Here is a 20528-nt window from a genome sequence, read left to right on the forward strand (position 1 = left end):
AAATTAAACAAAAATATATATTACAAAGAACTAGGCAGCAAACTTTGGAAAATATCTAAAAAAGATCCAGATGGAAATATCAAAATAGAAGTCAGGGAGATTGCAAATACATTGGCCTTTCATTTTCAAAATATAAGCAAACTAGAGATGAATACTAGGAAAGACCATCAAATATCAAAACAGGCTCAACACGAGAAAAACGCTACAAATTCCCCAAAATATAAAATGAAATTACCCTGGGATCCATTTACAATCTCCGAATTGAGAGATGAATCGGAGAGACTAGATATAAATAAACCATGTGGACCAGATAACATACAAGGAATTATGATCAAACATATTCCTTCCCTAGCCCTAGATTGGCTATTTTGCCTATACAACAATAGCCTAAAACAAGGAAAAGCTCCAAAAGACTGGAAGACAGCCACAATCATACCTAATCTTAAAGCCTTACAAACCTCAAGACCAACCAGGAAGTTATAGACCACTTTCAATGACTTCAATTCCAGGCAAATTGATGGAAAAAATGATACTCCAATGTTTGAATTACTATTTAAACAGAAATAGTATACTACCACATTTTCAGGCTGCCTTTAGAAGAAATCACTTAACAACTGATCAACTTTTCTACTTAACCCAGACAATTCAAGATAACTTCCAGATCAAACCTACCAAATCCACCACTGCACCTTTTATAGATTTTAGCAATGCCTTTAACAAGGTGTGGAGGCAGAAACTCTTTTCCAAACCGTGTCATATTGGAATAGAAGGGAAAGTTGTAAAGTGGATTTATGGCTTTCTAAGACAGAACAATTCGAGTTAAAATAAATAATACCTTTTCCAAGAAAGTGAAAATAAGACAGGGACTCCCTCAAGGCAGCATTTTGAGCCAACTCCTTTTTTTCCATCTACTTAAATGACTTAGATAAAAATATAAATAAAGAAACAAAGATAGCTATGTTTGCTGATGATTTGGTCCAATTCTCAGCTCACAACAACCTAGAAACAGCAGAAGGTCACTTAAACAAAGCCATTGAAAGTTTTTCTACACACTGTGAAAACCAAAAAATCAAAATTAACCCTACTAAATCAGAAATTTGTGTATTTACCATTAATAATCATCTCAGAAAGTGGAGACCAAAGATTAAGCTACACAGTCAACTAATTACTTTAATGCAAACCCCAAATACCTTGGAGTTGCTCTTGATCCATCACTAAGCTTCAATAAACATATCAACAATGTTGCAGTCAGAGCAAAATGAAGACTAAATATCATGAAAAGTATCTCAGGTAAGGAGTGGGGAGCTGATGCTAAAACCTTAAAAGTCACATACACCTCTATTATATGACCCATAACTGAATATGCTTCATCTATCGGGATGCAAACATCACAAACCAGTTTAGAGAAGCTTATAAAAATTCAGAAAAATGCAGCTAGAATCAAATGTGGACTAAAGAATACAACTCCTGGAAAAATAGCAGAATTCGAATCCAACCTTGTTCCTTTAAAAATTAGGTGGCAAGAAAATCTTACTAAATTTGTAGAAAAAAAGAACCAACCTTGCACATCATAGAACAAGTGAACTTTTTAAAAATTGGCAACCAACAAACAGAATAAAGAAAAAATCAACAATGCATGAAATCATGGAAAATAAAATTCCCTTGGATTGTCCAAATAAAATTGCCAACTACCCAGCATTTCCTCCAAATCAAGACAGGAAAAATATAGTATCAACTTTGAAATGGGAAACATGAGAAAAAAAGCCTAGAAAACCCTGAAATCTTGAGATCATTAGCTCTTTCAAAAATAATGAAATATGGACCGGACTCATTAAAGATCTACACAGATGGCTCCAAAAATCCAAATGGCAATTCTGGGAGAGGCATAATCATCTATGGCTCTCAAAATATAGAACTAAAAACAACTAACAGTATTGGTTGCAACTCATACCATGCAAAATTAATAGCCATTAACACAGCACTGCAACATTTGGACAAACAACACCCAAAGGAGTTTATATATTTCACAGATTCCTTAGCAGCTCTTCAAGCTATTAAGAACTGCTACTAGCCATCATGAAATACTTAGAGATATAGCAAAAAACATAAACTACATAAGGATTCCGAAATAATTTTCCAATGGATCCCATCCCATGTGGGAAGGGAAATGAAACTGCAGATGAAGTAGCAAAAATGGCTGCAACATCCAGTGATAGCACAGATTTCAATCTTTTTAAAACCACTCAAAAAGAAAACATAAAAAAAACGATTCTCCAGGACATGACTCACCACTGGCATTCAGCAGAAGAACCAGGAGCTAGCATCAACTCCAAGTTCAATCATTGTGCCACTATCCATGATCACTCGCCTCAAGACTGACCACACAAGGCCAATCAAGTTTAGCAATGGCATAAAAGTCGTTCCCATCTGCAAAATCTGTAACGTCGAGGAAGCATCACCAATGCATATACTAAATTGGAAAAATATTTCCGGATGTGAACTTTATAACAACCCAGAAAAGGTGCTATATAAAATACATGAATTTGACCTCCATGATCTGGTGTAATAATACCAGGATAATAAAAAAAAAGAAAAAAAAAAAAAGAATTTTATATTTGAAAATAGTTTTTTTTTCCCCTGATAGAATGATTTTATAGGCCTACCAATATAATAAAACTGTCATGTTGCTCAATAAATAAATATTTCAAAATATATAATTTTAATTTCTTTCATCCTCCCCACCCCTCACTTTCAAAAATGTTTTGGTAATCATGTTGTACCATCATTTTTTTTTATTTTGGTACAACATGATGACCAAAACATTTTTGAAAGTGAGGGGTGGAGAGGTTGAAAGAAATTCAAATTATATAATATTTTGAAATATTTATTTATTGAGCAACATGACAGTTTTATTATATTGGTAGGCCTATAAAATCATTCTATCAGGGAAAAAAAAACTATTTTCAAATATAAAATTCTTTTTTTTTTTTTATTATCCTGGTTAAATGTTTTGGTTTGGATGATAAATTACGTCACCCTACCTATATAACACTTTCAGAAGTTTGAAGGTCTCTATCATATCAGCTTATCTTTCTCCTGTTTGATAGCATCTGCAGTCGACAAATTCTCAATCTATCCTCACAATCATTAAACACAGTCTTGAGATCATCTTGAACAGCCTCCTTTTACCCCATCTCTCTGGTGACCTAGTTTCCATCATCATGGAAACAAGGACATTACATCTACATGCAACATTCCTGGAGGAGGCAAAATGGCTTCTTTATCCTTACATGTCAATGTTAGTTTTAGAATTGCAATTATCCTCCAAGTTGTATTAGCAATCTATGCTTTTCACCTGATACACACATCTTTCCCATAAAATTTGTCATCTCTTGCCAACTACAAAACAGACTGTTCTACCTCTATCTCCAGCTGGTATTTATCAGATTCCTAGTGAGTGTGATTTAACATACTTTGGTCAGACTTACCAGACTGTGGAAAATAATGGATTAGCAAAACATCATTTGCTACACTGAGTACCTTAAACCTGAAAAGTCAGGTTGCGCACAACATGGTAATGAGAATGAACACATCATCTTCTAGAAAAATAGGCTGCCTTCTCCATAGAAGCAGTTTTACACATGAACATCTCTTCAATGAAAGGTTGAGGCACTATTACACATCTCAATTTAAATTAGAATAACTGCCTTTCTTTCTCAAAAGCTTCAGAGATTCTCATCTTATATAAGTATAAAAAAATGATTAATTATCTATTTGATATGATCCTTCTGGTGCATGATACCTGCTCTTGTAAGGGCTAACAGGTTAATCAATTGTTATATTTGATTAGATTTCCAGATGATTGGAGTAGAGCTCTCATAGTGTCCATATATATATAAAGGGAAATAAAACTGAATGTGAGAATTACAGAGATATTTCTCTACTGAGTGGTAACATTTATGGAAGTATACTTGAGAAATGGTTGAGAAGGATTGTGGAAGGGAAGCTTGGTGAAGAACAAGCTAGATTCAGGTCAAAAAGAGGATGTCAAAATCAGATTTTCACTTTATGACAAATATTTGAGAAACCATGGGAATATAACAAAGATCTATATTCAAGTTTTATAGATCCGGAAAAGGCATATGAAGGTGCCAAGAGAGAAGCTATTCAAAATACTACAGTCACATGGTGTCAGTGGGGTATTATATCAAGCAAAACTTAAGTCTTATTTGAGTTGTGAGGCAGTAGTTAGAATTGAAGGAAATACAGGAAGATGGTTTAATGTTAAATCTGTTGTCAGACAAGGATGTACATTATCTCCTCTGTTATTCATTATCTATATGGATCACATTGTGAAGGAATCATATTTAATACCATAATGTGATCCTTCACATTGTGGTATTAAATATGATATCAAATTTGGAGATGTTAATGTCAGCTCTTTGCTTTATGCAGATGATGTTATACTTCTAAATAAATCTGCCACAAGTCTGCAAGATTCCCTGACTAAATTGAATAAATGTTGTAATAGATATGGTATGAAAGTCAGCACTAATAAGACAGAGACAATGAAAATAGGCAGAAACATCGAAAATATCAACTGCATTGTGAATGGAGAACCTACAGAATAAGTAAAACATTTCAGCTACTTCAACATGATTTTTAGTGAGGATGGCAAATTAAATATAGAAATAGACAACGGAATCAACAAAGCTGGTATGGTATGAAGTCAACTGAATAAATTTATATGGAATAAGAAAGAAATTAGTCAAAACACTAAATTACCTGTATACAAGACAGCGTTCAAACCAATTTTAACTTATGGATCTGAGAGCTGGGTTAGAAATAAAACATTTGACCACAGACTGGAGACTGCAGATATGAGAGTCCTGAGAAAGATTAGAGGCATGAACAGATGGCATCAATTGGCAGTATTGTATTGAAAAAAAGGATATTAAGAAAGAACTTGATGTTGTTAGCATACAGGAATGTGTTAGCAGAGCTAATCTCAGGTGGTATGGTCACTTAAACAGAATGGGAGAGGAAAGATTAGCAAAACAAATTCTCTGCCAGATTGGTAAGAAAAAGACCAAGAGAAAGATAGAAATATAAGATCTGATAATGTTGGAGTCTTGACAGGTAACAGATTGATTTGGAGGAAAATTGTAGATAGGAAGTTAGTAATGATGTAAATTTTTCCTGTAGTACTATCATATCCTGTACACCCCCCTTGAGGGTACATGTCAGGAATTTGATGATGATGAATTATCTATTTGGTATGATTCTTCAAGTGCATGATACTTGCTCTTGTAGGAGCAGATTAATCATTGTTATATTTGGCCTGTATTCTGCATCTCTTTGAAATGATTGCTCTTTCCATAATGACAATGTAGTGTTATTTCCAGTATAATATATTTGTTTGCTAATTTTCTATAAAGTTCAATATTGTGTCTGACATGTTTCACCCTGCCAATAATGTACTAAAGCTTAACAGCTTTTTGCAGATTGGATCCATATTAAGAAATAAGTAAATAAATAAAATTAAAAAGAATGGGAAACAACAGAAGATTAGCAAAACAGGCTTTTGAAAGGAACAAGGTAAGAAGAATCTTTGATGAAGACCAATATATAATTTGTTTGATAAAGATATAGGTTAGAGCTTTAGAAGACTGAATAGTAAGAGTTTGGTAAGTTAGAGACTTGATTTGATATGTATTAATAGCAATCACCCAATATGTTAAGAATCAATAACAGATTTGTATTTAGGAGAAGCTAAAATTTGTCAAAAAATGTATCTATGAATACATACAAAAATGTTCAAAAACTAGAGTTTCCACAGAGTTTCTCTGTGTCAGATGGCACAGAGAACTGTATTTAAAATACTTTTAGAATATTATAAAGAATTTTAAAAAATTATAAATTTATTAGCAAACTGCACAAGTATTTTTGCATACTACATCTTGTGTGAAAAAATGAACAGAACTAATTTATATAAATTCACTTCAATATTCAAGATTTATAGAATTTTCATGAAAAAAGCAAGTATCGAAAATAATATATAGGATAATGAAAAACTTAGGATATACTCCAAATCACAGTCTTAGCTTAATACAGATGGTAACATTTAACTGCATAACTTAACTGCAGAACATTTATTTGCATATAATGCTTATCTGTGTATATGTATATATATCAAAAATACTTCTCGAACATTTCTTACGTTTCTTTAGCACAAATTTCTGATGTTAACTGAATAATAGTTATATGTATATAATGTCTGGATAAATGGATAATAGCATTTATCCAAGCCAGGGTTCAATTTCTTGCTCTAACACATTTTGTTACAGTTAATTAAATAGTTGATTTTTCAAATTTTTTTTCTCCCCACCAGAGAATTTTTTCAGTTTTTTGGTGCTTGAACATGTTTAGCACATTGACATAAATACTGTAGGTACATACATGCAATACAATGCATGTATAATAATAATAATAATACAATGCAAGTAATTATGTTCTCGTGTCATTTAGAAATCAGAGTAAGAGATTAAAAAAAAAAAAGCAAAACATTTGAATTTTTTAAGGTATATAAAAGAGGGACAACATCAGCTATTTTGATACTGTGTGCATTTTGATTTCAATATTGTACAAGTTCCTTATGGCCAAACTGGATGTTAATTTTAAAATTTATTACATGTCCATTTAGCACAATAAACTATCATTCACTGTACTAGTTGTCTTGATGGGTTTATTTATACTGTACATTTCTGTTGTGTTTTTTTTTTTCCCTTCAATTAGCAATGAAATATTCCTTTATTTAAGCAATATATTTATTAATATATCACACATAAAAAATCATTATCCAGGTGCATATGGAAGATATTTATACTGCCAATATGTGCATTTCTGGTACCATGAAACAGTAAGGTCTGTCTGATAATTGCATAGAACAGATAATCATGTGTTTTACTTCAAAAATCGCTATGCAATTAAGTGGTATGGTCTGTATAATAATCTTCTCTTTAGTGATGCTTACACAATAAGATTAGTTCTTTTGTTTTTGTTTATTCTAATCATTAACAAATTATTTTGCTCTTTTTAATGAAAATTCCATAAGCAAAATGAGCAAGTGAAATAACAATACAATTCCATTATTTTGAAGTTAGTTGACTGCAAGCCAATAACCATTAATGTTCAGAGTAATAAATTCACATTGATAACTTACTTGAACCTGTTTGAACTAAGGAAATTTAGTAAATGAAACAATTCTTCTAAATTATTCTGGAGAGGAGTTCCTGTTAGCAGTAACTTGTACATAATTTTATATGAATTTAAAATGCGGAAGAACTAGAAAAAAAGAAAAGAAAAGAAAACTGGTTAATTCAGTAGTTTTAAATACATACATGCATACAATTATTCTAAACTTTAAATGAATATATCATTTTGATGATTAAGATTTTCTTGAATTATTATAACTATCAAGTTAATGAGTATTGTGAATATGATAATACGACTACATAATAGTAGTATTAGGAATATATAATAAATTATTGGTATGACGGAATTAAAATTATAAATCTAATTATAATTTCTTGTACAAAGAAAAATGAGCGCTAACATAATGAATGATTTGGGACAACCATAAAAAAAGTATTTTTATATAGTGCAAATTAATTTTATTTTGATCTAAATATGGCCAGAATGAAACCAAAACTGAATAGATATACTAAATAAAAAATTTAATGAAAGTATTGACAAGTAACAGACTGATTTGGAGGAAAATTGTAGATAGGAAGTTAGTAATGATATAATTTTTTCATGTAGTACTATCATATCTTGTACACCCCTTGTGGGTACATGGCAGGAATTTGATGACGATGATGAAGCAAGTTTTATATCTGGATTATGGGATTTTAGATTATGAGGACAGATTGTGAATATGTGAATTATAGACTCTTGAGAAAGTTGTTAACAGGAGAAAGAGGAGTGATATGATAGATGTCTATAAACTTCTGAATGGGTCGTATAGGATATTGTCTTATTATTATTATTTTTTGTTACATGGAAGGTGGGGAAAGAACATGGAGTGCATCCATGGAAGTTAAGAAAGAGATAAGAGCTAGGTTTTTCTCTTACAAAGCAGTGAGCGAGTGAAATAGTTTGCCTTTAGAGGTAGTGAGTGCATCTAGTGCGAATGAATTTAAGGGAAGTTTTGACAGCTGGTTTGGGTGATTTATAGCCTCCCTGGAGGTAATAATAACCCTACAAGTTTCTAAATCATCAGACTTTCATTGTCAGGGATACTAGTAAAAAAAAGTTATATTACTGATTTGTAACATTACATTATCGATTTGACAAATAAGTAACCAGAATAAAAAATGTTAAATTCATTACTGCATGCATGTTGGAACATTGCTAGTTGTTGTCGTCACGTTCTATGGCATCGTGTGTGTGTGTGTGTTGTATCCTAGGTCTGTGGCAGTTAGATTTTTAATGAAAGCAGACCAAACTTGGTGTAAGATTAAGCCTTGATTTTTGTTACGTTGTGTGTGTGTGGGGGGGGAATCCTAAATATTTTCAGATATACTAAATACCAAATTTCATTAAAATGACATTTTAGCAGAGCACAATTATTATTTAAATGTGTGAAATGTGAAATTACCAATCCTATGCCCAATAGCTGATAAAGTAGATATGCACTATAGCAAACACTAATATAACAAAGTGATGCACAATGGTAACCTATGGAAAAGACCCTCTCCTCCTCAAAGTCATATATAACTAATGCCATTTAAGCTCATTATTGAAAATATTAAAGCAACATTTAATTTAAGTGAACTGAATTTCCTCATAAATAACGTCATTAAATACAGCTGTTTGGGTTAAATTTCGGGGAAGAAAACTGCATAAATGTTGTGTTCTGTATTAAAACTACACACTAAAAGAAAGGAGAAAAGAAACCATAGCAAAAGTCATTAAACAAAGAAAATGGCAGGAAATCTTACAGTGAAGATAAAATGCCAGAAACAAAATAAAGGATATGGCAGGAAAGGGAAAATAAAGGAATGGTAGGAAAACCTTACATAAAGCACACAAAATGACAACATAAAAAGCAAATGAAAGCAATAATAGGAGACATAAAAAAAAAAAAGAAGAGAACCTAAATAATATAAAATCATAATGATGAGCACCACCAGTTATAAAGAGGTAAGAGGCAAGTGCTGAACAGCTAACCTGCATCAGTTAGGCTAAGGAAGAGGATGGGGGGGGGGGGGGGAAGCGGCACAGATGGTATAAACAAATCAGCTTCTTAACTGGACAGATATTTAATGTCCATCATTAAGTCATTCTCCAATTAGAAAGTTGACTTTTTTTTCCTTGACATCTGTGCAAATTCTTGCCCTTAGGCTGACTAATGCAGGCTAGCTGTTCATCACTTATGTCCTTCACCCCCTTTTTCTAGCTGGAGGTGGGCAATAATAAAGTTGACTATTGTTTTTAGGTTATTTTTGATTTTATTAGTAGAGACCGAAAATTTAGTTCACTATGAACTAAATAAGTGCTCATTAAGCAGCAGTTTAAACATTAATTCTAGATTTTTATTTTCATAATTTCCTATGGTTCCAGCTGATCCCTTTCTGTTCTGTCATCTATGTACAATTTTCCATCACTTCCTTTGTTTCTTGAGAATGGAATGGAGGCAGCTATTTTTTCCCCTAAATTCAGTACAGCAAACCCTGCGCTATAACAAACTATATCTCTCGTTGCTAGGAATACAGCAAATATCCGCTGTAATATAGAGACTCCTACATAAAAATCTTGCCAAGCAGTTGGCACAGGCTCTTGTTCTTAGGTGACTTGAAAAAAACTTATAGTCATTTTAGAACTATATTAAAAACTATGTCTGTCTTTAAAATTCACATATCATGAATAGATATGATATTACATCTCTATTTAATAATGTGCCACTATCTAAGATTCTTGATTTGATAAAATCCTATCTAATTAAATCAGTTCTGAAATATTCAAATTTATAGGTCATGCTAATTATTTAACATACTGACAGTAGTTTTCAGACAGTATGGTGTGAAGCAGAGGTAGACATAAGAAATATATTGCTTATTATTGTTATGGAACAGAACAACACTCGATATTATCATGGCAAGACAGGACTGGCAGACCATGCTTCAAATACCCCTTCATACATGATCAGATAGAAGAAAACCAAAGTGCTATACAGAAATCATTATAAGTCAGAGAGACTGTTTATTAAGTTAGCTGCATCAATGGAAGAAAACTCTCCAAAAACCTTAAATAAGTATGGCTGTAATAATTTATTAAAAATTTGTGAGACAGTCCTTTTATGAGCTCGTTAGTATATGTAAACCTCCTTTTGTCCAACAGATGGCAAAATTGAGGCTTTAGTTATTATGCCCATTACAATTTTTAACTGTTTCCACTAATAACTGATTTGTTAGTTCTTAAGTATAAGAAGGAACTGGTTATACTCTAGAAGCTAGTTAGGAAAACTAGTGAAGTGTTTGAGCTAAATAAATAAGCACTTAGTTATTTTGTTGCTTAAGAGTTATTTACTAGCCTTTTGTAACCCAAAATGTCCAACATACATACATACAAAATGTCCAATTTAAACTAAATAATTTGATTGATAGATTTATCTCAAATACCAAATTTCAATAAAATCTATTGAATTAGAGAAAAGTTAGAAGTAAAAATGGATAGCCAAAACAACTGTAATGCATCTAATATGTGTATGCATTTGGTGAAATGCACCAGAAAATAGTCATCTTGTGTAACAACTGAAAAAGGCTCTATCAGTGGAATGTTTATTGCGAGTTACATACAGCAGCAACTTGTTGCAAGTCAACTTCCTGGAAGCAAGAATAGGTAAAAATCCACAAAATATTCTAAACTAGAAGTATCCAAGACAGGCTACTCCATTCTTAGTTTGTGGTTTCTGTTACACTATTTTGAGATATACTATTTCTCCCCTCCCTACAAGTATTATAAGCTTGTACCTGCTTAAATCAGAAATACCTATAAAAAAGTATTATGAATTATACGCCAAAGTGAGCTAAGGCTATACTAAATATACCAATATGATTCTCAAAATTTGACTTCTGTAAGTTGCATATGTACACCAGCAACGACAAATGGTGATGCTAAAATATTATATACACTCGGGTCTCTTTTTATGCGAATTTGAAGTTAATGCGGCACACGTGCCCACAGACACGAGACCTTTTGATATTTCTGAGCATGTCAACAGAAGGAGAATCCATTAATCCAGCGTTTCCCAAACTTTTCCTACGACGGAAACACTTCACAAATCCTGAAATTTTCACGGAACACCTTGGTTATTTTGTGATGTATTCATTAATAATTAATTGTTAATTTAGCTTATTTTTTATTATTAATTAATAATTGATCATTAATTATTAATTAATAATTAATTAAATTTGGCCCAATGAAGAAAAAAAAGCACCGAAGAAAAGCAATTTCATTGGAAACGAAAATTGCAATTTTAGATCGCTTAGCAAAAGTAGAGGGATCTACGGTGATTGGTAAACATTTTAATTTAGGTGAATCTACTATAAGAGCAATTAAAAAGAATGAAGTTGCAATAAGCAAATCTGTCATTTCTGGCATAAAACTAAGTACCAAATTATCATCGTACTCAAGAGATGCTTTATTAGAAAACACGGAATGAGTGCTCGTAATTTGGATTGAAGAATTAACTCAAAGGGAAATTCCTATAAGTGGCTATTTAATTAAAGAAAATGCTCTTCGGTTTTATGAACAGATGAAGCAATTGGAGCCATCTACTTCTGCTTCCCAGGCTGATAAAGAATATTTGGCTAGCAAAGGTTGGTAAACCGGGTTTTTAAAAAGGAATACACTTCATAATGTGAAGATTACAGGAGAAGTTGCAACAGCAGATGAATAAGCAGCAAAAAATTTTAAGAGAAGTTAGCCAAAATTATTAAAGATGGTGGATATTGTCCCGATGAAGTGTTTAATGCTGATGAAACAGGATTGTTTTGGAAGAAAAAAATGCCTAGTCGAACTTACATCACAAATCTGAGAAAAAAGCAAGTGGATTTAAAGCAAGCAAAGATCAAGTAACGTTGTTACTTTGTAGCAATGCACCAGGAAATCAAATGTCGAAACCCCTCCTAGTAAATCGATTTCTAAAACCACGTGCTCTAAAAGGCAAAGATCTAAAACAGTTGCCGGTACATTGGATGGCTAATACAAAGGCCTGGGTAACAACTGCTGTATTTAACTGAATGGTTCAATAATCTTTGTACCAGAAGTGGAAACATACATGAAGCAAAAAGCTCTCGATTTTAAAGTTTTATTAATTGTTGACAATGCACCAAGTCATCTGCATTTAGAACATCCAAATGTGCAGGTATTGTTTTTTCAACCCAATACAACAAGCATTATTCAGCCATTAGATCAAGGCATGATTGCTACTTTTAAAAAAATATTACGCTAAGCACACTTTTATTTATGTTGGATAATTACTAAACTATTATAATAATGGAATTAACTCATGTAAATTATTCTTTATTCGTAGAATTTTCATCTGATCACAGGCATCATCAGTACAGGTACAAGGCTAATTAAACAATAACTGTTATATTCACAAACCACCACCTAAGTGACTAAGATTAAATTTCCTAAATTTATTTAATTATTTTTTTAAATTATTTAAATTAAATTATTTAGTTATTTAAGTACACCCCTTGAGGGTACATGGCAGGAATTTGACGACGATGATGAGTTATTTAATTATTAAATAATTATTTAATTATTCAATTATAATAATTTAATTTTTTTATTTTAATAATTAAATATATATATATGTGTGTGTGTGTGTGTGTGTGTGTGTGTGTGTGTGTGTGTGTGTATACAATTATATGTTAGGAAAGATTTGCTGCTTTATAAAGTACTATCTCCCACAAGGGGGAAAGACGTAGACCATCGGATCTGTTTAGGTTCGGGGAGTGAAGTAATGTTTCACATGTTTCACATTGTATAGCCGTTCCATTAGGAACCAACTTTTGTGAATGACTTTTGTCTTGTTCCACTTAACTCTATGTCTGGTGCTGATGGCATGTTCTGCAATTCCAGACTGTTCGGGTTCAAGGTACTGGATATACGACTGGTGTTCTAACCGGACCTGAGCAGATCTTCCTGTTTGTCCGAAATATGATAACCAACACGAGCAGGGAATCTGGTAGACACCTGGATAGCTGAGATGCGGGAGCTTGTCCTTTGGAGACATTAGGAATGTGGAGATTTTTCTGATGGGTCGAAAAGCCACACAGATATTTAGTGGTTTTAGCACCTTAACTATGTGTTCACTAACCCCTTGTACATAGGGGATAGATATATGTGTAGGTTCTTCTGTACTTGAAGAGGATGCTGGAGCACAGCTACTTAAAGCTCTTTTTATGAAGGACTTCTTATAGCCATTGGATATGATGGAGGAATTAATATACTGTAATTCTTTTTGTAAAAGTTCTTCGGAAGAACAAAAGGAGTGGGCTCTATGAACTAGTGTTTTTATAGTACCTGCCTTTTGACTGGGATGGTGATGTGATTCAGCATGAATTTACTGGCCTGTATGAGTCTCTTCCCTATAGACTGTGAATTGTAGAAAACCATCTGGTTGGTGAAGAATCAAGAGGTCTAGAAAGGCTAATTGCTCATTTACTTCTAGGGTGAACTGGATCCTTGGATGAAGTGCATTAATTTTTGAAAGAAACTGTTGTAGTTCTTCTGAGGTGCCCTTCCATATGGCAAAAACATTGTCCACATATCTGAACCAAATGTTAGGTCTGGGTGTTAATGTTGTCAAAGATACGCTGTTCAAAATGCTCCATGAAGTAGTTGGCAATAGCAGGAGATATTGGATTACCCATTGCTGTCCCTCCGATTTATTGGTATAACTAGTTTTTGAAGGAAAAATAACCGGACTTTATTACAAATTCAAATAATTTGACAATGTCTGGAGGAAATTCTTGGTGTAGTAATTCTATGCTGTCCACCAACGGAACATTCGTAAATAGCGAAACAACATCTAGACTAATCATAATCTCCAAATCGTCTAGATGCAGATCGGAAATTTTATTTCTGAAGTCCACAGAATTTTTTATATACGTAGCAGTTCTTCTAGTTGAAGAAGTGAGTAAATTTGACAGAAATTTTGATATTTTGTAAGTGGGACAACCTATACGGTCTACAACCGGTCTTAATGGAATTCCTGGCTTATGTACTTTTGGAAGACCATATAATCTCGGTGGGTGCCCGAAGGAGGTCTTTAGTGTGAATCATTAACAGTAACTGACGTTTGGAAAAAATTTTCTATTTTGGACTGCTTAAATCATGTTGCATCTGCTATCGCTAAAAAAACAAGATTACAAACTTTAAATGCTTGCTGGAAAGCAGCTTGGCATGGATGTATTGCAAACAGTGCAACCATGCAAACATCTTGTGATTAATGCCTTAAGTGACGATATTATTGGATATCGATTAACTTTAGATATCGTCGAAGATCCAGAAAACAATAGTGAAACGGAAGAAAAACCTGTCCCCCTCACTGCAAATATAATGAGAAGGTCTTGAACTGTGCAACAAATTGGAAAATCATTTTCTTGTTAATGACACAAATTCTGAAAGAGCCTTTAAATTCCAACGTGAGCTGAAGAACTGTATGTCTGGATATCGCGAGCTGTATAAAAAATTAGTGAAATCATCATCGCAAAGTTTAATCACTGATTACATTGTCAGAAGAAAAAAATCAGCACAGAATGAGGGTGAAGCTAATTCTGTTTGTGAAGAACCATTGCCTTTACCATACAGATCTGATGCGCTGAATATCTTTTCTGGTGATGAAAGTGATTTTGCACCAGTTCGCAAACGTTGCCAAATATTGTCTAATAGTGATGATAATTCTGATGACAAAATGTTGTCATCAGAATTATCATCTTAAAAAAAATTTTACTTTTCAATAAAATTAAACGAATAAAGCTTTAAAATAAACTTGGGCATTCTTATTTTCCTGAATTTTCATAAACTTTATGTGATTTTAGGTTTATTTTAATTCATTGCTTTGGTTTTATGCGGTTTTAGAAAATTATGGAACGTATCCCTGATTTTTCAACATAAGTTGGGCCTTTTTGGTTCGATTTTTTATATGTGGTTTTCTGTGGAACATATCTACTGCATAAAGAGAACCGAGTGTATATCACTTGAAGATTGCTTAGTGAGTACAAAAGGGATGTAAACCCATACAGAGTGCATCAATATTGTGAGTTGAGTAAAGGACAAATAATCCAGACCTTTACAGGTCACTTTAAGCCTCTAATAAACAGGGTGTTGTCTCATACCAGACAACAAAAACTTTCTACCATCTAAAGACTTTTTTCTCGGCCAATGAAGCTGAAAGAATATCCCCCCCTCCCCTGGATTAGCAGCAACCAATTATATATTTTGTCTTGATGACCTCAATTTCACACTAGATAACCTAAAATGAACTGCTCTCAGCATCCTTGTCTTTCATATGCACTTCTTTTTAGCATTAATTCTTTTGCTATTATTAGCAAAACCTGCCAACTAAGTCTCTTAGTCCTCTCTGAAGATATTATATCCTTTGCATTCCATCCCAATGACCACATCGCCCTCAGTCAACCAGGTCTCACTAATGCCTAAAACTTTTGGCCAAGTTGAGCTAATCAATGTCAAAAACTCCTTGCCCTTATGCTAAACACTTCTGGAATTAGGATACATAAACTGCAGTATACCCCCTTTATCTCACAACCTTTGCAACTTGTGTTGCTTAGCTCACTAATTTAAGAACCTTGGGGGCTACATTCAATATCATATGCATTTTTATCATGTGTCATATAAGTCAATATCATGTGTTTACTCTCCCATTTACTAACCTCTACATTGCCTGGACTCGCTGATGAAAAGATGATTGTGCATACATCTGGTTTGGACTTAGAAGAATCAACAAAAGTAGATAGAATGTATGATAAAGGATGGTGCAAAGACTGTGCCCAACTATCAACCTATCTGTATCTCTGGAGTAGTGATTCTTGTAGAATTCTTGTATGTTCCCACAATGTGACATTGCCAAAATATAGGAAGTATTTATTAAAGTTTCTTTTAATTAATATTCCAGTATAACGTTGTAAATTCCTTAAATAATTTAATAGTCTGGAGTAGTGGTGAAGATTTGGGAAAATTTAGTAAAAGCTCATATACAGAAACAGGTTGACAGAGAATCTATACTTTGCAATGAACAGCATGGGTTTACTAAGAGAAGGTCAACTTTGAGCAACTCACATTTTATAAGAATGTTACCACTGAGTCAGACAAGGGAATGGACACACCGTGATACTTTTAGACTGCTAGGGCTTTTGACAAGGTACAGCAAGAAAGACTAGTGCATAAATCGGAGAATATGGAATTGGATTATAAAATATTAACATGGATAAGAGAATGGCAGACTGACAGATAACAAAAAAGTGGTATATGGGGGATGTGAGTATGAAAGATTTAAGGTAATCATTGGTGTACTATGAGGATTAGTCCTTGGTTATTGTTATTCAATTTTTAAATTAATAAAATTGGGAAGGTTTTCACAGGTAACATACAGATGCTTTGCTGATCATGCAAAGATAGGCAAAGTAATCAGAAATGCAAATGATATGCAATACTTGCAGAATGATTTGAATAGGATGGAATTGTGAGCATGTGAAAATGGCAACCAGTTCAATGTTAGTCATGCACTTTGATGTAATGAGATATCTAGTGTCATATTATATTGGTAGGATTATGTCAGAAGAAACTGATCAAGCTGAGGATCTTGGAGTTTTAGTAGATAGGAAGTTGAAGTTCAAGGGCCACATAGCAAAAGTTGCAAATGCAACTCAAAGAATACTTGCCATGCTGAAACAAATCTTAACTTGTAAGGATAAGGAAGCCATTTTACCTCTTTACAAGATCATTGTAAACACACTTGGACTATTGTGTGCAGGCAGGTCTGGTCTCCTGGTTTCTGCAGTGATGCAGATACAGTGGAGAGAGAGAGAGAATGCAAAGGAGTGCTAAAGATGATATTGGAATTGTGGAATGTAGGCACTAGTAAAGAGGAGAGATATGATTGAGACTTAAAAACTTCGGAAAGAGTCATACAAAATACCAGTAGATGAAAATGTTCATTTTGTGGGGGGGAGAGAGAATGATAGGGTATCTGATTGGAAGTTGAGAATGCACTCAAGAAGGGAGTGAGGGCTAGAATTTTCTCTCAGCATGGTGAATGATTGGAATGGACTGTCTTTTGAAGGTTGTCATTACACACGATGTGAATGAATTTAAGAAAAGGTATTACAGTTGGTGTGTATGTGTGCAATAGGTGGCCTCATGTGATGAGTCCCTGACTCCCTGGAGGTCTCTCTTAATAACAATAATAATAATAATGTTGTACATTAAGCACATTATTATGACAGAAACTGAAAATGAAATTATTACTTACTTTGGACTGGTTGTTCTTCAGTCTGTGTGCTTCATCAACTACTAATACTTGCCATTCAACAGATCCTAAAGTAGCTGCATCGATACATACAAGTTCATAGGATGTCAACAACACATGAAACTTTATAGGACAGTCCTTCTGTAAATAATTTGTCAAAATATAACAGAGCGCATAGTTATGCATATAAATTCTTTGAGAGAAGCAGTAATAATGAATCAGAGATTAAATGAACTGAAAGAAAATTGATATACTCAGAATGACTTAAGTTTTATAACAGTCTTATATGGTCATAAGATATATTAGTGATATACAAATCATTCAGCTTCTTATCTTATTTGTTATTTTACTTTCCCAGCATACAATCAGACATTTCAAAAACAAGTGCATCCAGTCATGACTTCTATCAGTGAGTGGACAAGAACATTGTATGTCATGAATGATAAGCAGTTATTATTTTAAGACAGACTTTAAAAATGTGAATTAATCAAGCAATAGCGTTACTTAGTTTTCACATTTGATGTTTCTTAGTGTTGTCACTATCATATCTCATACGGTTTTTGGAGTAAGGTCTCTTCTAAAAGTAGTAGTAGGGTCACAGCTGACCTTTTCACACAGAATTAGTAAGAGAATCACAAGCATCAATACCCATGGTGGAATTTGATCCCACAGCCTGTTGGTTGAAGAGTAGAGGACAGTTGCAAGATAAGCCTATTTATCAAAATTATAGCTAAAGGAAGCAAACAACCCTATTTAGAACACTTTCTTTCTATAGCTAACAACAAATAAGAAAAATTAAGAAAAATAATATATCCACAAAGTGTAAGATATCAATATACCTTTCTTATGGTTGACTGGTTAATCCAATAATAAATAACTATACAAGAAGAATGACTGTGTTAAAATTTTTTAACTCCAAATCTGATTCCAATCACTACTCAGTCAGTATTGACAAAGCCCTTTGGTCGGAAAGACCTGGGTTCAATTCCAGTCAGTGACGCAAGGAACCTTTATCTGGTCTCTTTTGACTAAAAGGTGAGTCAGCCGGTCTCATATGGAGGTAGGGGGTTTTTTCACCAAGAAACTCAGGTTTTCGTCCCCCAGAACAGGCAAACCGGCCCTGTGAACACACATGAATTAGTCATGAATACGTCCCAGCCATATACCGGTCCCAAGCCGGCATAAAATGGGGGGGGGGGGAGCAATGGTGAGCTACCCTGTAAAAATCTCACCAGGAATACTTTGTGGGCAATGCCTACAAAGGCACGTAGGAGATTTTGTAGGAATATGGAAATGACTGAAAGGGAAAAAACCAATAATCTGATTCCATTCTGAAAACTGCTCTTGAAAGAAAATTTCAAAAATGTAACATATTCAGGATAAGTAAATATGAATGGGAAAATTGCTTGACTTCTTTCTTATCAAAACACAATAGGTTTGAATACCAATTTTATCATTCTTGAAGCATTTAATAAACATTTTGTAGAAGTACACTGTTCATAAATTGAGGAACAAAGAGAAAAATCACAATAACTCAAAAACTGTGCAATGAATTTTTATGCAATTCGGTGATAAGCAGTATATAATATAAAATGTTTTTGTGGATGTGAAAGAAACATCCACAAAAACCGAAGATAAATGTGTGTGAAAGTTCAGCTATGGTGTGCAAACATAATAAAGATATGAATGTCTTCAAGCATGGTCAGGTATGTGGTGAAGGGGTGGAAAAATATGCTTTGGGTTCATACATTTAAAGTACATCTGGGGAGGGAAAAGAGAAAATTCTAGAACAAGACCAAATAGATGGCATATCTAATTATAAGAATAGGCTTGGTGGTAATTTATTATACAATACAAGAATGCCAGGAGCATTAAAAACAAAGGGGTTGAGTTCATTGCTTTATTGAATACAGTGTGGCCTAAGATTTGGCATTAGTGAAACCTGGCAATCAGAATCAGATATGGTAAGTGGGATCAAGTGTAATTGGTATACTACACTTGATCCCACTTGATACAACAGAAGAGATAGGAGAGGAGGAGGAGTGCTACTAATGATATCAGATGACTTAAGTCCAGTTAGGGTAGAAACACAAGAAAACAATGACGGTAACAATTTCCCATGTAGCGGTGAGTTTGAGTCTATCTGGTGTGAAGTGGAGGTTAACGGAATGAAATATATAGTGAGATGTTGCTAAACACCTGGCGACTCAGTTGCAGGGAATGAAGAAATGCAACATCAATTTAGCTTTAAGGGTACCAAACGATTGATCATTATGGGTGACTTTAATTTTCCAAACATTGATTGGGTAGAAGAGAAATCTCATGATAAGAAAGAAGAGGAATTTATTTAATTGTTGAGAGACAACTTTCTCAAGCAGCATATGAAAGAAGGAACTTGAGGTCAAAGAGTGTTGGATTTGCTCATAGCATCAGAAGGGGGAGGGGTCTCTGTCAAGAATATGGCTATTTTACCACCAATTGGTGACAGTGATCATGCTGTACTTTCTAGGAAGTATCTAATTGTATTGATGCTCCGATTACAACAGGTTACATGCTGAACTACAAAGCTGGAAATTATGATCGACTTAGGAGAATGCTATCTTCGGTCCCATGGTATCAGTTACTGAATGGGAAAAATGTCAGCGATGTATGGGAATCTTTGAAAAAAGTGCTTAAATGAAGTGGTATCTGAATTTATCCCTAATGTTCAAAGAATAAAGGTTGAGAGTGAAATGGATGTGCAACCTTATTAACAAGAGATCCACAAGAAGAAGATAATGTGGAAAGAATATCATGAGAATAAGAGAGAGGAGTTATGATATATATAAAGCTCAGGTTAGAAAAGTAACGAGCATTGTGTGAAGAAAGCTAAATCGGAGTATGAAAAGAAATTGGCCATGCAAGCTAAAGGCAATCCAAAAGAATTTTATCCTTATGCCACAAGCAAAAGAAAGAATGAATG

The 20528-nt window shown here is 33.6% G+C and overlaps 1 protein-coding gene across 4 annotated transcripts in view; it reads right to left on the reverse strand.

Annotated features, from left to right (window-relative positions):
• The window catches only part of Mi-2 (chromodomain-helicase-DNA-binding protein Mi-2 homolog), a 692327-nt gene that overhangs the window by 343329 nt on the left and 328470 nt on the right, over nt 1–20528 (reverse strand). For all 4 annotated transcript variants that reach the window (XM_090390662.1, XM_090390660.1, XM_090390659.1 and 1 more), the window contains 2 exons: nt 17570–17707; nt 7223–7344 (listed from right to left, as the gene is read on the reverse strand). In XM_090390662.1, coding sequence (XP_090246788.1) covers nt 7223–7344; nt 17570–17707 — 260 coding nt within the window. The remainder of the gene's footprint in view (nt 1–7222; nt 7345–17569; nt 17708–20528) is intronic.

Source organism: Typopeltis vanoorti, chromosome 3, assembly GCF_054136105.1.
Source record: "Typopeltis vanoorti isolate ZY-2024b chromosome 3, IOZ_Tvanoo_1.0, whole genome shotgun sequence".
NCBI classification, from domain to species: Eukaryota; Metazoa; Arthropoda; class Arachnida; order Uropygi; family Thelyphonidae; genus Typopeltis; species Typopeltis vanoorti.